Source organism: Mytilus trossulus, chromosome 4 (assembly GCF_036588685.1).
Source record: "Mytilus trossulus isolate FHL-02 chromosome 4, PNRI_Mtr1.1.1.hap1, whole genome shotgun sequence".
NCBI classification, from domain to species: domain Eukaryota; kingdom Metazoa; phylum Mollusca; class Bivalvia; order Mytilida; family Mytilidae; genus Mytilus; species Mytilus trossulus.
This window is the reverse complement of record NC_086376.1, coordinates 4977062-5000073: the sequence shown is the minus strand read 5'-3', so window position 1 is coordinate 5000073 and position 23012 is coordinate 4977062. Positions and strand designations below refer to the sequence as shown.

The 23012-nt window shown below is 31.1% G+C and overlaps 1 protein-coding gene across 1 annotated transcript in view; it reads right to left on the bottom strand.

The window, feature by feature from the left end:
- The window catches only part of LOC134714528 (U3 small nucleolar RNA-associated protein 15 homolog), a 49560-nt gene that overhangs the window by 10017 nt on the left and 16531 nt on the right, over positions 1 to 23012 (bottom strand). Inside the window, exons 5-6 of the mRNA XM_063575834.1 lie at positions 21961 to 22015; positions 21499 to 21624 (exon numbers count right to left, since the gene is read on the bottom strand). Of these exons, the coding sequence (XP_063431904.1) occupies positions 21499 to 21624; positions 21961 to 22015 (181 nt within the window). The remainder of the gene's footprint in view (positions 1 to 21498; positions 21625 to 21960; positions 22016 to 23012) is intronic.

Here is a 23012-nt window from a genome sequence, read left to right as displayed (position 1 = left end):
ACTGCATTGTACAATTATTTTAAGATTTTTTTTTCAAATGTAAAATTGAAAGTGCAGAAAGAGCAATTGGAAATGTCTGCTGTCTTGAACCTTACAAAAATATTCTGTTTTGTATGAGAATGAGAAATAACCTTAACTATATTTTCAAATTCATTCAAATTAAAACATTTCAGTCAATATCTGTACTGTAACAATACATTTCTGGGACAACTCTCAAGATGAAATCTGGCATAATTACAAGATCTCTAGAGGCAAGATCAGAAATACATAATTTCCAACTAAATTCCAATGCAAATGATCGTTTTAATCAAAAACATCATTTTTCATTAAACTGTATAATGCCAAAATCATATGTTGTTGTCATATACTTTTACATCATGATCGTTAACCTAAGTATGCACGAGAGGATACCACTCTCTATGTTCGAGTGTTTTCAAATGTGATCTTCTGCTGAGCTATTAAACTACACGTAAATACCATTGTCCTTATTGCATTTTTACGATGAAACATTTAATGTTGCGCTATTATCGTTTTTATATGAAGAAATTTTGCTATTTATTTGACGATTATGTTCGCTTTTTTCGCAAATATTGAAACATATTTTTGATTGCTTTACTTTGATCGTTTAAGATGGGGTAACATTCATAGCACAACAAATGATGTGTGAACACTTCTTCTGAGGGTCCGCAGGTAAAATATGATACCTTCATCAAAGACGCAATACATGAATTTGGATTTTATATTTGCAATAATTCCTATGTCATATGCTATGAAAAGTTCTTTGAAAAGGTTTTATGATTATTACTTCTGTTTTAATGAATTAACATGTAAATAGTTTTAGGAGCGTATTTCATGACTATGCAGAAGTAAGATTTTATATGTAATAATGGTAAAATCATCTTCAAAATAGAACCTTTACATTAAAACTTGTCTACCAGAAATTACACATCAAACAAAAAGTCTTCTTGGAAGAATGACTTATAACTTCTTCATTTAATGCTAATGACAATTTGTATTTTTTATTAATGATCTTATAATTAAAAATTAATGAGCTCCTAGCTTCAGTTAGATTTATTGTAGGAGATATGGACCATAATTATAGAATAACTAATCCTATAATATTCAATTATAGAAAAATATTAAATGAGTGACTGAATAACAGAATAACACAATAGTTCATCATTGTAGAATGCGTGAGTTTATGATTAAGGTTGGTTGGTTGCAAGTTGAATATTTTATAACATTTGAGTTCAAGTTCGTGAATTACTTATACTTTTTAGTACATGTACCAAGAGCATTTTAATTGAATTAAAGTAGAAAATGCAAGTAATGATATCTTTTTATGCTTTCTGTATTCATTTTAATGTAACTCATAGAGAATTTCTTGACAACACCCATTGTATGATGACATAAGAGGAGTGATTAAACATGTGAAATTTACAGTTCTTAACTTTGTTTTTCCCGGCTACCACTCTTATAATCAAAGTTAAACAAATCCAAAAATTTTAAGATCATGATTAGCACTAAGGCCCATCAGACTACTAACACAAAGGTTCCTGGTTAAATCCCAGCTCGCGAGAGAAAATTTCAGGGACTGAATTTTCGGCTCTCCATCGACACCATTTGCAAATACGGTCTTGAGAAAAGATGATAGTCCATCGGAAGGGGACAATAAATGACTGACCTGTGTTAAGAGAGAGCCATATCTCTTGCATGAAAAAGACACCCTTGTAGATATCTAAAAAGAGTTGGCTAATGCTGCTACAAGGCAGCACTCGCTCCTGCAGAGTGGTGAGGTATTAATATAAGTTGCAATAACTTGTTTGGCAATCCATTATATAAATAAATATGATCAAACTAAGGTTCTATTTACTTGTATTGGTAGGTGCAGCTAACTGAAACTGCATCACTTCGATTCTATGTACAGGTTCTAATTTTTTTAACAAATATATATATTACCCAAACAAATTTACAACCAAGTTACACATATAAATTAAGCTCTGATTCCTTGTGACAACCAGAATTCAACAAGTAATAGTGTAAGACACTTTAAAATAAAGTAATATGAAAGTTGAACTTTTCTAAATAAATTTCAAACTGAGAGATAGTTTTTCTGGATACCATCTGGAGAAGTGCCAATAAACATGGCAAATATGTAATAAAATTTGATTAATTAATTTGATGTAATTCACAATAACTTTCATAAATGCGAATTCCATATAAACAAGCTGAATTATGATATGGTTGATAGAAATGATTTATGTAAGTCACTAGGATACATATATATTTCTTGCTATTTAATAAATGTGTATATAATTAATCAGAATAATTCATCATAAGCATAGTTGTTGAGAATGACATGTGAACATGTAAAGAACTATCATAGACTCCTAAGAGGTTGGGATATCAAACACCAAAGACAAATAGTCACTTTTCATCTTTTTTTCATGTTTGAAGCCAAAAGACTTTCATGGACACAAAAAAACTTATCGATAGTATTTTGCTGTCAAATTGCCTACTAAAATAATTTGTATCTTCCACAACCTCTCTTTGTGGGAGCATGCTATTTTCAAAAACAGAACATTTTTGTCATTAAAATCAGTTATCAGCAGTAATTTTATAAACCATTAAACCACAGCATCTGAGTTATCAATAGTAGCATCCAATCACCTCATTCAGTTTACAGCAATACAGATAATCTTTAAAAGAAAACAAACATGTAGTTTTAAAGAATAACACATATTTACTTGTACAGTAATTGGTCTTCAAAAGTTACACAAGTCCAAAGTTCAAAATGTCAGTCTTCAAAGTTACAAAGGTCCACATTTTAAAATGTGGGTCTTCAAAGCTTTACACCATTCCATCTTTTGATAAGGAATGTCTTCAAGCAACAAACAGAACATATTGTAAAGATTTTTATCTTCAGAAGTTATACATGTCAACTTGTGATAAAATAAGGCTACTTAATTAACATATAGTTTTCTGAAGCATGTCTAAATTAAAGCAAAACTTCTTTCAGGGTCTATTCTTGCAGGTAAAAAATGATGTGGAGACAGTAATACAACAGTAACCCAGCATCTCATCTTTGAGTAGTCTCCCTTTCAGTAATCCATCTTTCAATGTGTCAAAATCCACATTAATTAAGATCAATCTTTATCTTTATACAATTACAGGAAATAAAATGAAATAACAAATAATCTGTTTTATATCAATTCAATATCAACATGCTTCTTCTTCCAATATCCAACCAATTACAAAAATATATAAACAATTTTTTCTACCTTGATTGAAATGATTTGTGATAGTAAAAGTATGCAGGATCCACTGCTTTGCACTATGATAAAATACATAAATTAATTAACTCACTGGTCAATGACTGATAAAAGTCACAGTAGAAGTGAAAAAATGGGTTACAAAATTCCAAACTATGTTGATTTAGACCCTTTTACTGTCCAAAACCTTTCAATTAGTTATTCAGTACATATTAAAAATGTGCATTAGACCCCTGGACATTTCTTAAAACCTTTCAATTAATGATTAACTACATGTTTAGTATGCACATTAAGACCCCTCAAAATGCATCGTCAAATTGATACAGATGCTTCTTATATTAATGTTATGCAGTAAAAAATAACATAATGAAAACAGAAATAAACAGCTGTAATAGATGTAGGGGATCTGAGTTTCCTAATCTGCCATAACACGATATCACGTCAATATATAATAATAACCCGTTTTTTTCTCTTCCTTGTGTCAGGTGACATGTGGTATATAAATCGTAATTTTTCCATCGATGATGGCTATAATGTATTATCCAGAATGAATTACACCAAATATAACAATATACAGTAATTATAAGACAGAAATCGGTTCTTCTTGCCTCATTGCCAAACAACTGGTGGATGTGAATTTGAGATTAATGAAACACATCAAGCTTGATGTTGAAAGATATATACTCAACAACTATTTCTCTGCAACAAATTAATTTGCACTTCTAGATTAGATCTGTAAAGGTCATTACCTCTTTCTGATCAAAGAAAGGCTACATCACAAATTCTCATAACATCCTAAATCACAAAGTTATTGGAGTAAATTTGGAGGATGTTGACAGTTTCTACAGTATGCTTCAATGGAATAAAATTGTTATTTAGATAAAGGAATAGTGTAACATGCTTTGACTCAATGTTCGATAATGTAAGGGTTTACTGCGGCCGAGTGGTCTTACTTATGTTTCACTAGCCTGTTGTTAGTTGGAATCCTTAAAGGAGCAGATGCCAAGACTTCAATCGAAAATGACCATGATTGTCAGTTTTTCAAACAAAGATCAGAGGTTCTTTCTGGGCACTCTGGCTACATCCAACAATACAAACTGACTGCTATGAAATAGCACAATAGTGCTGACAGTGGCATTAAACACCAATCAATCAATCTATAACATTACTATTGACTGGCTACCCTTTAAGACTTAGTACATTTAACAAATAAGAAAAACATAGTGTAAAATTGTTCTCTGATTATCATCATTATATATTAATCTTTTACATGCATCCAGCAATCAAATGTATCAATATAAAGATGCTGGGTAAATAACAATTCTATTTATCAGCAAACCAATAATACAAACAGAAAAAAAGACAAGGCCAAATCAGTTTTCACTAATGGACAAGCATCCATAACATGATCAGATGATTAATCAATTTCTCAATCATAACTTTACATGTATGTTTCATTATAATAAGTTATTTTGATTGGCTAACAACAATCTTGTGAAATTCTGAAATTAACCTTCATATCAAAATGAAATGTAATATTCATGATGACACAGGAGATCTCGACACAGAGTTAAATAAATTTAAAAAAAAAGAAGTATTCAATTCTTAAATGAATTCAACAAATTCAACATTTACAGTATTAGACATGTGTTGATTTTATTTCACCACTGCATGTAACAAAAACTCCTTGATTAATCTTGTTTATAACTTTCTCAATTAAACTTCTAATGATTTCTTTCAACAACTGACTTCAATTAGACTAAAAGTCTCTTCTGTCTGTTTAAATTGTAGTAAATTTATCATAAATTAACTTTTATGTGGACTGCTTCACTATTTTTGCTGCACTTCAATTACAAGTTTTGTTGAGAATAATTCAAATTGTTTGCAGTTTTATCTGAACAGTCATTTTTTTGGTTTGCCAAATTATTATTCATAAGAAATAAAATACAGATTTAATAGATATTGGGAATAAGATTTATTCCTGTTATTCTGAATCAAAATTGAAGAAAGGGGATCAAGTTTTCTTTTGTCCACAAATAGTGGGGTATACTTTCACTTGTTAATCACTTTCTGAATGGTCCTCTATATGGATAAATGACAATAAAAAAACACTGATATTACAGTTTGAAAGTAGTTTTAGTAAATTATTTAGGCAAAAGCAAATTGGTTAACCTTTTGTACTTAGTTAGATGGCTTCAGTGATTTTTTAAACTAGTTCCTTTTTGAAAGATTTTTTTTTTAAATGATGGATATTTTTAGCTTAACCTAGATTTTGAACATACAAAAGATTTTTCTTAAAAGTGATTGGTACTTTATAATTACTGTATCTGAATGCTACTAAGAAAAGTTGTGGTCTTGATACACATTTAACTATAAAATGTGGAGCAGAATCTGCCTAATGTGGTACCTAACACTACAGGGAGATAACTCTGTAAAATCATCTAAACATTTTAATCACGATGTAGAATATTGAGTTTCTTAATGATCAAAATCAGTGTTTGTCAAACTGCTATATAACCAGTGTAATCTTTCTGAAAAAAATGGTTGGTTAAAATTTTTTGAAAATTTTATATTTTTGTCAAAGGGTCAAAGTAAATACTTTGTCAAAATTTTATGAAAAGTAATGGACCCAAATTAATTTTAGAAACAGTGTTGGGTACCACCTTGATTTTTTTTTTCTTCTTTTTTTACCATTACGTTGTCTATTCTAATGAGTTTGAATATACCTTTGGTAACTTCCACCTCTATTTTTATTCAACTGATTTCCATTTTAACCGCTCTAAAGATAGAAATATTCTACAACAGAGTTATGTTCATATCAAACAAGTGCAATATATTTGAAGAATGTCTAAGCTTTGTAAAAACATAATAAATTAGCGGATTGGATGTTTTCTTTTTTTCGTCTCAATAAGAGGGTGAAATGTGTCAAAGGGCTCTAGAGATATCTACCTGTTTAAATGAAATAATTTCTTTGATTTCTAATTCACTTTTAACTTCTTTTCGTGCTGAAAGACCACCAAAACTCAAAGGAAACTAATCACTCTAATTTCTTTTGTTTGACAATAGTTTCTTTAATTAATAAGGTTAATTAGGATGCTAATGCAAGTTTAACGAGTTATTGGATGAGCTGAAATAATCCGTAACAATGCAAAAACATCCTGTACAAAACAAATGTAAAAAGCAACGAAAACACAATCTTCATTTAAATAACTTTGATATCTTTCGTAATTATGAAATAAAACAGTTTATATCTCGCTAATTCAAAAATAATCACATGAACCATCCTCCACAGTGACATAAAAAGCAGTATACAAAATATTTACTTATATTCTTTCTTCTGTAATACATCAAAATATTTGTATATATTCTTTTTATGTTGTACATCAAACAGTCTTTTTACTTCTCAGATAAATTAGATCATTAACATTAATTGAATAATGAAGTGTGAAACGCTGAAAACATATAATCGTCAGTTGTTAATTTGATCAAATTAAGCGATACCCAAAGTGTCAGCCTTAAGACTTATTTTTAATGGTCTGGAAATTCTATTGGGAACTGTTTTACTGAACTTTTCTTAGTGTCTGTTGCATAATAATAATTTCAAAATCAATATCTAAAACGTCTGAAAATTTAAATCTATCACAAAATATATAAACTATCCAGGTTTAAAGTTTTTTATGTAACTTGAATTTAAAATTGGACCATTATTGTCCAAACTATGTTCTTTTCATTTACAGTCCAAAAATCCTGGAAGACCAACTAAATTGCAGCAGTGAGTCTGCTGATGATTGTAACCATTTTTAATTTATTCAGACCCTAAATATGTATGAAATATTTGCCACAGGACATTAAACAAGCAACAATCAATCATACAATAAGCTTGAGAAATAATCCAGAAATTAAAATATCTGACAGACAGAGGGACAGACTGTTGGGTCTATATACTTCTTAGCATGAGGTATAAGGATGATTGTGGTATTGTTTGGTATCAAGTGGATTGTGCTTTTAGAGGATATGAACTGTGAAATGTTATTAATTGAAAGACATATGTAATGAAAGATCTATCAGCTTCAAAATATATTTATACCTTCAGTTTAATTTTCTGCCATTATTACAGCATACTCTTTCTGTCTGAATAAGATGAGATTTATAGCTGACCATAGAAAATAACAGACAATTAGAACAGTAAATCAGATGTCACTATAATAACTCAAAAAGATCATCAAAATAAATTTATTTTTCTCTTAACCCCCAATATTAAAAGTAAGTAATTAAATCTGGTAAGTAATACATTTTGGTAGAAAGCAGTGTATTAAAATGGTCTTTCATTTTGAAAGACAATTTTGTAAAAGGAATAAGAACACTTTCACTTCTAATTAAGTGTAAATTAAACCCTGACTGTCATATAAGAATGGTCCATTATTTTTATGATTCAAATTATGGTTTATTTTTCCTATAGGCAGATATATTAAAATGTATTGAAATGGGAGATAACTCTTTTAAAAATGTATTTAAATAGGAGATAACTTTTTTATAAATGTATTAAATTGGGAAATAAACCTTTAATAAATGTATTTAAATGGGAGGTAGTGGGAGATAACTCTTATAAAGTAATTTAATTGGGAGATAAAAAAAAATTATTGTAAAAACATGAAAAGGGAAATTTGTTTTGTTGGCACTATATATAAAAGTAAATATTTCCCAGTCTTCTGATATGTTTTTCATTTATTTGACAAAATTGCAACATACACTCAAAATCCCAGAAAAAATCCTGGAAAATGAATTATCACTTCAATAGACATATTTCTACCAATTTTCCCCAAACTATTGGCAGTTGATTCAAAATGGCATGAAAGATAATTAATTATAATTTTGTTGGAATATAATGACAGGGTATGATGTTTGACAAGTTCTGGATAACTGATTAACACTAGTATATATGTCAGATAGTCAAAATCTCCAAAGCCAACATAATTATTCTAACATGTGTACCAACTAAGTTGATTTAGGACCAAATAAATTCTGTATTTAATATACTCAGATGACAGACAGATTGGAATGAAAATTATTATTAGGAATATGTAAATTGCTACTGCAGATTTTTTCATAATTAATCTTTTGTCTACCCAGTCTAATTATATTTTGCCATAACAGTAAATTATTAATTCAACGTGTATGTTATCACTTTCTTCAAAGTCATGGCATAAGTTTTCATATTTGTCTTGCTGATTTAAAATATTTTTATTATATTTCAAATATAAAAGGGGCAACTGGAAATATTTGACTGCATTATAATAACTATTAATGTAACCCATGCTTTTAAGAAGTATTTTATATGAAAACAAGAAGTTGAGCTGCAGCAAACAGCAGCTTATCCAAAAACCCATTTCTTCTTTAATTCAAATCTGTTAAAGGACCATCTTGTTATAGTGACTGGAAAATTATCATCCTAAAAGATGCATCAAGTCATACAAGAATCCTCTACCATTTGTGGTTGCTCAAAACTAACACAAAAATTAATGGAATTCAATCATGCGTAACATAAAGGTCAAACCCTCAAGGTCACCTATTTTTTTGGTGAATCTTCATCCCTTAAAGAGATGCTTCAACAACAAGAGCTCATTCTTCAGTAATTTGTGGTTGCTTCAATCAGGACCTTTTATAAGCAAAACTACATCCATTCATGTATTAAATAAAGGTCAACATCACTTTACTTCAGTGTAAAAACTATAACATCAAACATGATGCATAATTGACCTAAGATCTTCTTTTGTTAAAGGCAAAACAAAACCAAGATGAAAAAACAAAAGTCCATATCTCCCAACCCAATTTCCTTATGCAAGAGGATAGTTTTATAATTTAAGGGAGTCAAAAAATTATTTCAATAGAATAGAGAATGGAAATTATTATTATTATTAATTCAATAGCACAGAGAAAACACTGCACCCTGAGGAGGGTTTCAGCTGTCCCCTAAACAATAATGTATGCTAGTTCAATATATTCAATGTATACCTAAAAGAGTCTAAAGATATTCATTAAATAAAGGTTAACATCACCTTATACAAGTGAGGAACCTTAGTCATAACACATGATGCATAAACTAACAAAATATCTTCCTCTAGTCGAAACTAAACCAAGACACAAACTAAAGAATAGTCTATATCTCCTCTCTTCCTTGGGTATTAAAGAGGATAGAAGACAGACAAACTAAAGAACAAACTAAAGAATAGTCTATATCTCCTCCCTTCCTTGGGTATTTTAAAGAGAGGATAGAAGACAGACAAACTAAAGAATGGACAATAGTCTATATCTCCTCCCTTCCTTGGGTATTAAAGAGGATAGGTTAATTGTTTTCCCTTCCTTAGGTATTAAAGAGGATATTTTAATTGTTTCGGGAGCCAAAGAAATGTATAGGAAAAATAGTATCAATGTATTCATCAGAGTCTAAATATAACCAACATCATCTTTGTGAGAAAACTGTAGGACATGACACAAAGAGCTCAAAGGAATAGAAATACTGTCAAGTACTTGTTTCTTAAACAATAAACCATTGGTGGTCTTTAGGATATAACAGAAGAAAGAGAAAAGCCATCAAATAATTGTATAGTTTGGCATGTGTATCAACTATAAAGCAATTAATCATATTTTTTTTCTTGCTTGGCAATGTTATAAAGTTATTATATCTGTTTTGTAATTAAATAGTGATTAACGTGAGTTAATCTCTCTTACATATTGTGACAGTCGATAAGAATGTAAGGAATCCGTCATAACTACAGGTACACAATGTATTCATTAGAAATATAGTACAGAATCAGGTCAGTATCAATCACACTTTTTGGCGTACATTTACTTTTGTCAAATATTAGAGTTGTTTCCCTTTAACAACATCATTCTTAGTCTGTGATTCTGGCTGAAGATCCAGGCAGTAAACATGCCACTCAGCAGGCTAACAACAATGCATTGTGGGACAGTGTAATTTTCTGACAAGAATAAATAGCTCCAAATTATTTGTAACTTCAGGTTTAATCAGAGTTTTTAGTAGCCCTAATCAGAGCAGAAAAGTCTGCAGTGCCTGGTCCAACTGACTCAAGCAGAGATTGGTCCAGAACCTGAAGCTACTGTTACAAAGTATAGATTGTTTGACCTTCTCTAGATCTTTACAGTAGGCTGTCATTATGTTGCACAAATGGTGAACACTAAATTGTTTAAAGTCATTTAATTTTGTGTTATTAAATTTAATTTTGACAAATGATGAGAAAAGCAGTTATGAGAAGGTCTTACTTGCACTAACCAGTAGCAACATGCAAAGCCTCAGTAGAAACTATAATTATTAATAATATATGTTAATTAATAATATTTATATATAAATTGCAGCAGTTAAAACAAATCTTTTGATTATTTTTCCTATCAAAAATAATATCTCATCCAAACATTTCAAAGCTTCAGAGATGACATAAAGGACTTAATTCCTCTGCTTTGATCCCTGCATGTAAATAAATATAAAATTAATAGTTTATTTATGGACTTAATTACTTCTTTATAGAACTATAAATCTAAGCCACCCTTGACTAATTTACCAGCAAGTATCAAATCATTATATTTTATGAGTGTTTAGTGAACCACAGAGTTATCAAACATAGTTTTTGATGGGTCCTAAATTGACCCTTGCCCTCGTATAACATCATGTGGCAATTACCCATCCCCAGGGCACTTTTATCCCCAGACAAAATCCTGTAAAACTCATTGCCATTGGGAATCACGGCAGAGAGAGGCATTGATCTATGACTAATTTGCTTTTATGTTAACATATATCCTGCCGAGATTTCTAATTTCATCCAATAGTCACGGCAAATTTGAATCTCTGACTGTTCCAATGTTGATTAATGTCATTGCTTTGTTTAATTCGTGTTATTTTGCCTGTGATTTGTAATACAATGTGATGATCTTAGCACATGTATAAATGTCTATAGTTTCTATGATGTTCACACTTCTGATGTTATAATAATAAGCAGATATACCAACTCCTCCGTTTACTCAATAAACACCCCTTCCTAACATTAGTATCTCATCCGAACTTATCAAAGACAATTGGGTCATTATAATAGCACAAGTCTTTAATTAGCTGTTGTTGAAAAATAAAATTAAAAGTACATTTGTGTCTTTTTATACTGTCTATATCCGCTTCTGTTAAGATGATAAGAGGCTAATAAGCTATCACTACTTCTGGGAAGACAGATAAACAATCAGCAAATAATAGTGTTCTATCAAATGTAACTGACCACAATAACTGGACCATGATCTTATAAGGTTCTTCCCAGCAATACTAAACTGGACCATGATCCTATAAGGTTCTTCCCAGCAATACTAAACTGGACCATACAATAACTGGACCATGATCCTATAAGGTTCTTCCCAGCAGAACTAAACTGGACCATACAATAACTGGACCATGATCCTAAAAGGTTCTTCCCAGCAATACTAAACTGGACCATACAATAACTGGACCATGATCCTATAAGGTTCTTCCCAGCAGAACTAAACTGGACCATACAATAACTGGACCATGATCCTATAAGGTTCTTCCCAGCAGAACTAAACTGGACCATACAATAACTGGACCATGATCCTATAAGGTTCTTCCCAGCAGAACTAAACTGGACCATGATCCTATAAGGTTCTTCCCAGCAGAACTAAACTGGACCATACAATAACTGGACCATGATCTTATTAGGTTCTTCCCAGCAATACTCAAAAATTGTCAAGCACAATAATTTTTTATCTTTCTTTTACCAATTGAAATCCTGCAAATATTTCAGTCAAGTTTTTTTTAAGAAAATTGACGAAACAGAACTTAAGATAGCATTCATCATTTCCAAATATGTAATGGAATCCAGTACTCTGCCAAAACAAATATCCAAACATATTCATTTAAAAAAAGAATATGATGGGATTAAGCAGCTTATTAAGTTTATATGGTTTTATGAAACAATATTATATTTGTTTTTTAACCTGAGTGTTTTTTAAAAGGCCTTTTGAAAACAATAGATTAATTGCTTCTACATTTGTAGTTACTCCATCTTTTAAAGTTGAAACAGAACATTTAACCAGAGAAATTTCTGCAATGTAGTTTTCAAATTTGTAGTGGTATTATATAAGAATTTGTACTTTACAAGAGCGAACAATTTCAGATGTAAATCAAGGCATTAATTGACTAGATGTATAATTTCAAGGGAATAGAAAACAACACAATTACAAGAGAAATAATGAAATTTCTATGAACTATATCAACCTTAACCAAATTTCTTGTCAGAACATCTTGTTAAAAAATTAATCTATCAAAATATTATTTTGAGATTCGTATTTTATCTTTTATTCATTCTAATTTATATCATTTTATACGTTCACCATATAACAGGCCACCGGCTTGGCTGTTCACTAGGGATCTAAGAGGATGATTATGCTCTCACAACACTTATTTATTTCTCATATTTATTGAAAAATTTACAGTTGATAAGAAATCATCTAGCATTTTGCCCTCAGTTTTGTTTTAAATTATAATTCCATGTATTTTACTTCAACACTTGACAGATTTATTTCAAATTATAGGGTTTACTAACGTAATACACAGGGCGTCATTCTATAAGAAATCCCAAATCTTATCTCGTATTATGAATTAAACGAAGAAGTGCCACAGAATTCACCTAATTCTTATGATAATGCCAATAAAATAGTATAAATTGTAATAAAATTTCTGCCTAGAAACTAATATTTCATTTTATTTGATAGTAAACTTCATATTTTGCAATATTAGATAAATATCTGTACAAATCACATTTAATTCCCACACATAAATTTAAAAAAAAATCCTATTCATATCTATATCCTTATCATTTTAATAAATTTATAATCTGTTTCAAAATGCTGGTTATCCTGATTTTCATTTAAATCTTTTAGTAAAATTAAACAGGGTTACTATCCAATAACAACTAAAATTCAGAAGACAATTTATATTTACTTTTATCTTAGAAAACAGAAACTTTATCTTCTACTAAAAACTTGACACGTTTATGTCGGCATAAAATGTTGATTTAAATTTAAATGTATTTGAAAATAATGAAACTGTTCTTTTCTTTGATTATGTCATAATTTTCTTATTTATAATCAATAAATTTCAAATTTAGTAAACAGATAAATAGTTTAAACAGTACAAAGTATCAAGTGCTCAAAATTCAAACATAATTGTTTAATCTGAACAACTTGTTTACTAGCTGTTCCATACAAACATACATGGGACCAATATTGGTTATATGATCAGGAAGAGCTGACAATCTCGAGCATATATGCAGGAAGAGTTGACTCTGTAAATTAATTTCATGTTCTCTGTGAAGGTAAAGCTGACAATATCAGTTCTCTGTAAAGTTAGAGTTGACAATCTCAGTAATCTGTACAGGCAGAGTTGACAATCTCAGTAATCTGTAAAGTTAGAGTTGACAATCTCAGTAATCTGTAAAGTTAGAGTTGACAATCTCAGTAATCTGTAAAGTTAGAGTTGACAATCTCAGTAATCTGTAAAGTTAGAGTTGACAATCTCAGTAATCTGTAAAGTTAGAGTTGACAATCTCAGTAATCTGTAAAGTTAGAGTTGACAATCTCAGTAATCTGTAAAGTTAGAGTTGACAATCTCAGTAATCTGTAAAGTTAGAGTTGACAATCTTAGTTATCTGTACAGGCAGAGTTGACAATCTTAGTTATCTGTAAAGTTAGAGTTGACAATCTCAGTAATCTGTAAAGTTAGAGTTGACAATCTCAGTAATCTGTAAAGTTAGAGTTGACAATCTCAGTAATCTGTAAAGTTAGAGTTGACAATCTCAGTAATCTGTAAAGTTAGAGTTGACAATCTTAGTTATCTGTACAGGCAGAGTTGACAATCTTAGTTATCTGTAAAGTTAGAGTTGACAATCTCAGTAATCTGTAAAGTTAGAGTTGACAATCTCAGTAATCTGTAAAGTTAGAGTTGACAATCTTAATTATCTGTACAGGTAGAGTTGACAATCTCAGATATCTGTACAAGTAGAGTTGACAATCTCAGTAATCTGTAAAGTTAGAGTTGACAATCTCAGTAATCTGTAAAGTAAGAGTTGACAATCTTAGTTATCTGTAAAGTTAGAGTTGACAATCTCAGATATCTGTACAAGTAGAGTTGACAATCTCAGTAATCTGTAAAGTTAGAGTTGACAATCTTAGTTATCTGTAAAGTTAGAGTTGACAATCTCAGTAATCTGTAAAGTTAGAGTTGACAATCTCAGTTATCTGTAAAGTTAGAGTTGACAATCTCAGTAATCTGTACAGGCAGAGTTGACAATCTCAGTAATCTGTAAAGTTAGAGTTGACAATCTCAGTAATCTGTACAGGCAGAGTTGACAATCTCAGTAATCTGTAAAGTTAGAGTTGACAATCTCAGTAATCTGTAAAGTTAGAGTTGACAATCTCAGTAATCTGTAAAGTTAGAGTTGACAATCTCAGTAATCTGTAAAGTTAGAGTTGACAATCTTAGTTATCTGTACAGGCAGAGTTGACAATCTTAGTTATCTGTAAAGTTAGAGTTGACAATCTTAGTTATCTGTACAGTTAGAGTTGACAATCTCAGTAATCTGTACAGTTAGAGTTGACAATCTCAGTAATCTGTACAGTTAGAGTTGACAATCTCAGTAATCTGTAAAGTTAGAGTTGACAATCTCAGTAATCTGTAAAGTTAGAGTTGACAATCTCAGTAATCTGTAAAGTTAGAGTTGACAATCTCAGTAATCTGTAAAGTTAGAGTTGACAATCTCAGTTGTCTGTAAAGTTAGAGTTGACAATCTTAGTTATCTGTACAGGCAGAGTTGACAATCTCAGTAATCTGTACAGTTAGAGTTGACAATCTCAGTTCTCTGTAAAGTTAGAGTTGACAATCTCAGTTATCTGTAAAGTTAGAGTTGACAATCTCAGTAATCTGTAAAGTTAGAGTTGACAATCTCAGTAATCTGTAAAGTTAGAGTTGACAATCTCAGTTATCTGTACAGTTAGAGTTGACAATCCCAGTTACATGTACAAGTATGAAAATCTCACTTTTTTGTACAGGTAAAGTTGACAATCTCAGTTATCTATACAAGAAGAGTTGACAATCTCAGTTATCTGTAAAGTTAGAGTTGACAATCTCAGTTATCTGTACAGTTAGAGTTGACAATCCCAGTTACATGTACAAGTATGAAAATCTCACTTTTTTGTAAAGGTAGAGTTGACAATCTCAGATATCTGTACAAGTAGAGTTGACAATCTCAGTAATCTGTAAAGTTAGAGTTGACAATCTTAGTTATCTGTAAAGTTAGAGTTGACAATCTCAGTAATCTGTAAAGTTAGAGTTGACAATCTCAGTAATCTGTAAAGTTAGAGTTAACAATCTCAGTAATCTGTAAAGTTAGAGTTGACAATCTCAGTAATCTGTAAAGTTAGAGTTGACAATCTCAGTTATCTGTAAAGTTAGAGTTGACAATCTTAGTAATCTGTAAAGTTAGAGTTGACAATCTCAGTAATCTGTAAAGTTAGAGTTGACAATCTCAGTAATCTGTAAAGTTAGAGTTGACAATCTCAGTAATCTGTACAGGCAGAGTTGACAATCTCAGTAATCTGTAAAGTTAGAGTTGACAATCTCAGTAATCTGTAAAGTTAGAGTTGACAATCTCAGTAATCTGTAAAGTTAGAGTTGACAATCTCAGTAATCTGTACAGGCAGAGTTGACAATCTCAGTAATCTGTAAAGTTAGAGTTGACAATCTCAGTAATCTGTAAAGTTAGAGTTGACAATCTCAGTAATCTGTAAAGTTGGAGTTGACAATCTCAGTAATCTGTAAAGGCAGAGTTGACAATCTCAGTAATCTGTAAAGTTAGAGTTGACAATCTCAGTAATCTGTAAAGTTAGAGTTGACAATCTCAGTAATCTGTAAAGTTAGAGTTGACAATCTCAGTAATCTGTAAAGTTAGAGTTGACAATCTCAGTAATCTGTAAAGTTAGAGTTGACAATCTTAGTTATCTGTACAGGCAGAGTTGACAATCTCAGTAATCTGTAAAGTAAGAGTTGACAATCTCAGTTATCTGTAAAGTTAGAGTTGACAATCTCAGTTATCTGTACAGTTAGAGTTGACAATCCCAGTTACATGTACAAGTATGAAAATCTCACTTTTTTGTACAGGTAAAGTTGACAATCTCAGTTATCTATACAAGTAGAGTTGACAATCTCAGATATTTCTTCAGGTAGATTTCACAATCTGTTATCTGTACATGCAGAGTTGACAATCTCAGTTATCTGTACAGGTAGAGTTGACAATCTTAGATATCTGTTAAGTTAGAATTGACAATCTTAGTTATCTGTTAAGTTAGAGTTGACAATCTTAGTTATCTATTAAGTTAGAGTTGACAATCTTAGTTATCTCGACAGGTAAAGTTTAATATCTCAGTTATCTATACAAGTACAGTTGAGAATCTCAGTTATCTGTACAAGCTCAGATATCTGTACACGAAGAAGTGACAATCTTGTTATCTGTACAGGTAGAGTTGACAATCTGTTATCTGTACATGCACCTTTAACAATATTAGTATCTGTACAGGTAGAGTACTAGTGTTGACATTCTCAGATATCTGTACAGGTAGAGTTGACAATGTTGGTTTATTGTACAAGTAAAGTTGACAATCTCAGTTATCTGTACAGGAAAAGTTGACAATCTCATGTATCTGTACAGGTACAGTTGACAATCTAATTGATCTGTACAGGTAGAGTTGACAATCTCTGTTCACTGTACATGTCGAGTTGACAATCTCATGTATCTGTACAGGTACAGTTGACAATCTAAGTGATATGTACAGGTAGAGTTGACAATCTTGGATATCTGTACAGATAGAGTTGACAATCTGCATGTAAGTTATCTGTACATAAAGAGTGGACAATCTAAGTGATATGTACAGGTAGAGTTGACAATCTTGGTTATTTGTACAAGTAGAGATGACAATCTTGTGTATCTGTACATGCACAGTTGACAATCTCTGTTCTCTGTACAGGTAGAGTGGACAATCTAAGTGATATGTACAGGCAGAGTTTACAATCTTGGTTATCTGAACATGTACAGTTGACAATTATTTTAGTAATTAGTACAGGAAGAGTTGACAATCTTTTTGGTCAGTACAGGTAAATCTGACAATCTTATGTATCTGTACTGGAAAAGTTGAAAATCTAAGTGATCTGTACAGATAAAGTTGACAATCTAGGTTATATGGACAGTTATAGTCCACAAACTCATGTATTTGAACAAGTAAGTTGACAATCTAAGTGATCTGTACAGGTAGAGTTGATAATCTCAGATAGCTGTACAGGTAGAAATGACAATTTTGGTTATCTGCACAGGTGAAGTTGACAATCCAAGTGATCTGTGCAGGTAAAGTTGACAATCTTTGATATACGGACAGGTAAGCTTGACAATCTTAGTGATCTGTACAGGTAAAGTTGACAATCTTTGTTAGCTGTACATGTACAGTTGACAATTTCAGTTATCGATACAAGTAGGACAATCTCAGTTTTCTGTAGAGGTAAAGTTAAAATATCAGTTATCTATACATGTTCACTTGACAATCTCAGTTATCTGTACAGGTAGAGTTGACAATCTCAGTTATCTGTACAGGTAGAGTTGACAATCTGTTATCTGTACATGTACAGTTGACAATTTTAGATATCTGGACAGGTAGAGTTGACATTCTTGGTTATTTGTACAAGTAAAATTGACGATCTCAATTATCTTCACAAATAAAGTTGACAATCTCAGTTATCTGTACATGTCGAGTTGACAATCTCAGTTATCTGTACAAGTATAGTTGACAATCTAATTGATCTGTACAGGTAGAGTTGACAATCTCTGTTCGCTGTACATGTCGAGTTGACAATCTCTGACAGTTATCTGTACAGGTACAGTTGACTATCTAATTGATCTGTACAGGTAGAGTTGACAATCCTGGATATCTGAACTTATCTATTTGACAATTATTTTAGTGATCAGTACAGGTAGAGCCAAAGATCTCTGGCATTAATACAGGTAGAGCTGACAATCTTATGTATCTGTACAGGTAAAGTTGACATTCTAAGTGATCTGTACAGGTAAAATTAACAATATTGGTTATATGGACAGGTATAGTCTTCAAACTCATTTATTTGTACAAGTAAAGTTGACAGTCTCAGATATCTGTACAGGTAGAATTGACAAGCTCAGTTATCCAAACAGGTAGAGTTGACAGTCTAAGTTATCTATACAGGTAGAGCTAACATTCTTAGTTATCTGTACAGGTAAATCTGACATTCTTATTTATCTGAACAGGTAAAGTTGAAAATCTCAGTTATCTGTACAGGTAGAGTTGACATTCTTAATTATCTGCACAGGTAAATGTGACATTCTGATTTATCTGTTCAGGTAAAGTTGACTTCCTCATTTATCTATCAGGTAAAGTTGACTTTCTCATTTATCTGTTCTGGTAAAGTTGACTATCTCATTTATTTGTTCAGGTAAAGTTGACTTTCTCATTTATCTGTTCAGGAAAAGTTGACTATCTCATTTATCTGTTCAGGTAAAGTTGACTTTCTCATTTATCTGTTCAGGTAAAGTTGATTTTCTCATTTATCTTTTCAGGTAAAGTTGACTTTCTCATTTATCTGTTCAGATAAAGTTGACTATCTCATTTATCTGTTCAGGTAAAGTTGACTTTCTCATTTCTCTGTTCAGGTAAAGTTGACTTTCTCATTTATCTGTTCAGGTAAAGTTGACTATCTCATTTATCTGTTCAGGTCAAGTGGACTATCTCATTTATCTATCAGGTAAAGTTGACTATCTCATTTATCTGTTCAGGTCAAGTGGACTATCTCATTTATCTATCAGGTAAAGTTGACTTTCTCATTTATCTGTTCAGGTAAAGTTGACTATCTCATTTATCTGTTCAGGTAAAGTTGACTTTCTCATTTATCTTTTCAGGTAAAGTTGACTTTCTCATTTATCTGTTCAGACTAGAGAGGGCTGGACAAAACATATAACTTTGTTGTTCTAACAGTCAATACTCTTTGTGCTAGAAACTAAAGGTGTCCAGATAAAAGATATTTAAAAACATTTGTGAGTCTTCGAAACAAAAACATAAAATAGAAAGCAAAGAACATCATGTTATGTTAGTTTTAAGAATCTAAGAAACTTTGATTGACTTCTTTTGACTAGTTTTCAGGAACATTATGATTAACAATTCAGCATATGTATGATCTTCAATTGAAAATCTAAAGTTAAAATTCCCAATTATTAACGTTGTTTAATGTCACATACATATTTCATTCACTAAATCATGAAATATAAAAAATAATCAATTACCATTAACCTTGATTGAAGATGCATTGTTATATCATTAAAATATTTATATCTCATGACTGAAGAATATGGCGAAGTTTAAACATCTAATTTTATTTTCGGAGCAGCAGTTTTATCAAAGTATAGCTATTACGACTATAAAACTGAAAGTAACACAGCAGCACAGGAATAGAATCAACTGTTTACGCTTTTTAAAGTATTACCTTTGTCTCAAAATAAAAGCATAAACCTTACCCCAAGACCAGATGGAAATAATTAAGTGAAATAATAGGAAATATAATTAGTAATATATATAATCCCCTTCTATAATCCATCACTATAGCGCTATATAAACTGTGATTGCTGACAGCCAAATAAATTGGCTAGTCCTTATTTCATGCTTCAATAACATAAGAATTTTATCATTTGATGAGAATTAACATTTCAGACAATAACGGCAGCCAAAATGTAACAAAGTATGGCTCAAATTTCATTTTATAATGAATGAATGACATGTTTTTTTCTACATGATAAATAATATAAGGCCTTCCAAATTGTTTCTTTTTTCTTGTTTCCCATAAAACTCTAGTTAATGAAAATTTACTGCCTTTTCTTGCAGTTCAATAACATTCAAAGAATAATGCATCTTCTCTTTACTATGTTATTAAAACTTATTTTTCTCTGATAGCTTTGGCTTGCAAAGGGGGGGGGGGAAATAATGGAGAAAATAAAAAAGTTTCATCTACTATCAATACAGCTTATAAAACAGAAGGTTATAGGAATAAGTAAGAGATGTTGTATGATTGCCAATGAGACAACTATACAACAACAGCCCAAACAAATAAAGTGGGTTTAAGTACCAGTAGTTGCTGTACAGCATGCAACGTAGAGCAAACCACTAACAGTAGATTCAGATAAACAGCTCAAACATGACAACAACAACCCTGTACTAATCAGTCTTATTCCCATGTTGAAAAATATATGTTGACCTTTAGTTTTTAAGACACTGTGTTCCTATTTTAATGAGATGTACCGAATATCTTCTGTTAAATCATATTGATCTTTAATTTGTTTATTGTCATGTCTGATGAGACTAACATTTGCCAAATTCAGTTGAATTGAAAGTTTTGAGGAGCTAGACTGCATAGCTAACCAAGTATTTTTGCCTCATACATACTACTGCTAACTTGTAACAAGAAGCTTCATAGAACCACTGTATTTATATATACAGTTAACTTTCAGCTGAGCTTGACTATAACATGGTATCTAGTTTTATTGATGAAGGAATCCAAAGTGCTTGGAGACAACCAAGAACTTCGACAGAAAAATAAAACATCATTTCAGATGAACTGTCACTTGCAATGTTTGAACTCACACCCTCAGTATTGATAGGGTAGTAATACAGTAGATGCACCATCTAGACCAAAACAGGCCTTTTTAAAAACGTGTAAAATTAACATGATAAATATAGCACAAATATTATAGCTATCATCATTAAAACATATTTATAATAACAATATAAGTTATTTACAAGTATTTTCTAATTGGAATAATGTCATTTATAATCAAAAGCTCTCATCAGATTTTTTATTAGTAATAAAATGAAGACAATTAATGAAGCACTATCATTTGGACACTTTCCATAGTATATCTCAAGCTGTGAAATGACTCCCAAAATAAGTATATTTACCATAAATTAGGTAAAGTTATTTTCCAAGATTGTTGGCAGAACCATGGATTTTAAGTTCCCTATTTTTGTTAAGCCATTACCTGATTGGGTTGCTGTCTCGTCATTCTTTATTTTTCTTAACAATTGTTATTCATACCTGCTGACATAAATATTCCACCAGAAGGAAACATGAGAACACTTTCTACTGGATGACCATGGTTAACAGACATTGCACAATCTTGTGTTCTGGTATCCCACATCTTTACTGTATGGTCATAGGAACCTACAATCACATTTATTTTACTTCAAAAGTGTTTTCTCATAAGAACAAATGGTTAAAAGGCATTTATACTGGAAGTTAACTTGATTGTTTAATATGAATCATTAAGGTCTTTCCCCTTCTTGAGGAAAGACCTTAATGTTTTTCTAATGTTTTATTTTATTATCATTGAATTTGCTTAAAGGACGACTGAAACTTTAAGTTCCTGAATGTCTTCGTTGCCCCACCCAAGTCTGATTATGAAAATCAGAAGTCAGAACTTTTTGCAGTTTCTCACATGATTAGAATTTGTCAGTAGTGTTTTCTTATGCATACCAACAATTTTATGTCCCTACTCACCTGTGAGAATGATATCTGTACTTGCCATACTGGCCACACCACATCTTACATAGTCCTGTCAATCAAAAGAGGTCAAAGTTAAATCCAGTGTCAACATGAGGAAATAAAATAATAAAAGTACATTTTGTATTTTCAAATTAATTTAAAATTTATACATGAAATATGCTTAGAATTATTTCAACTGCTGAATCATAGTATTCTTTTAATTAAGAATTAATGCAGTATTATTAATCAAGGAAAATATGTTGCAAATTGAACTCACTTTCGCATTGCATTTATGAATCTTAATAATTATTGGTAAAACAAGAATGTGTCCATAGTACACGGATGCCCCACTCGCACTATCATTTTACATGTTCACTGGATCGTGAAATTGGGGTCAATACTTTAAAATTGGCATTAAAATTAGAAAGATCATATCATAGTTAACATGTGTACTAAGTTTCAAGTTGATTGGACTTCAACTTCATCAAAAACTACCTTGACCAAAAACTTTAACCTGAGCATCACACTATCTTTTTCTTTGTTCAGTGGACCATGAAATTGGGGTCAATACTTTTATTTGACATTAAAATTAGAAAGATCATATCATAGGGAACATGTGTACTAAGTTACAAGTTGATTGGACTTCAACTTCATCAAAAACTACCTCGACCAAAAACTTTAACCTGAAGCGGGACGAACGAACGGACAAACGAACTGACGAACGAACAGACGAACGGAGGCACAGACCAGAAAACATAATGCCCCTCTACTATCGTAGGTGGGGCATAAAAAAGCAAAATTTAATATACAGTATACAGCTTCAATTACCTACTGTTTTTCTTGTGTATGTATTGCCAGTTTATATATCTGAATATTGTTTTTCTCATGTAGGTATTGCCAGTTTATATATCTGAATATTGTTTTTCTCATGTAGGTATTGCCAGTTTATATATCTGAATATTGTTTTTCTCATGTAGGTATTGTCAGTTTATATATTTGAATATTGTTTTTCTCGTGTAGGTATTGCCAGTTTATATATTTGAATATTGTTTTTCTCAAGTAGGTAT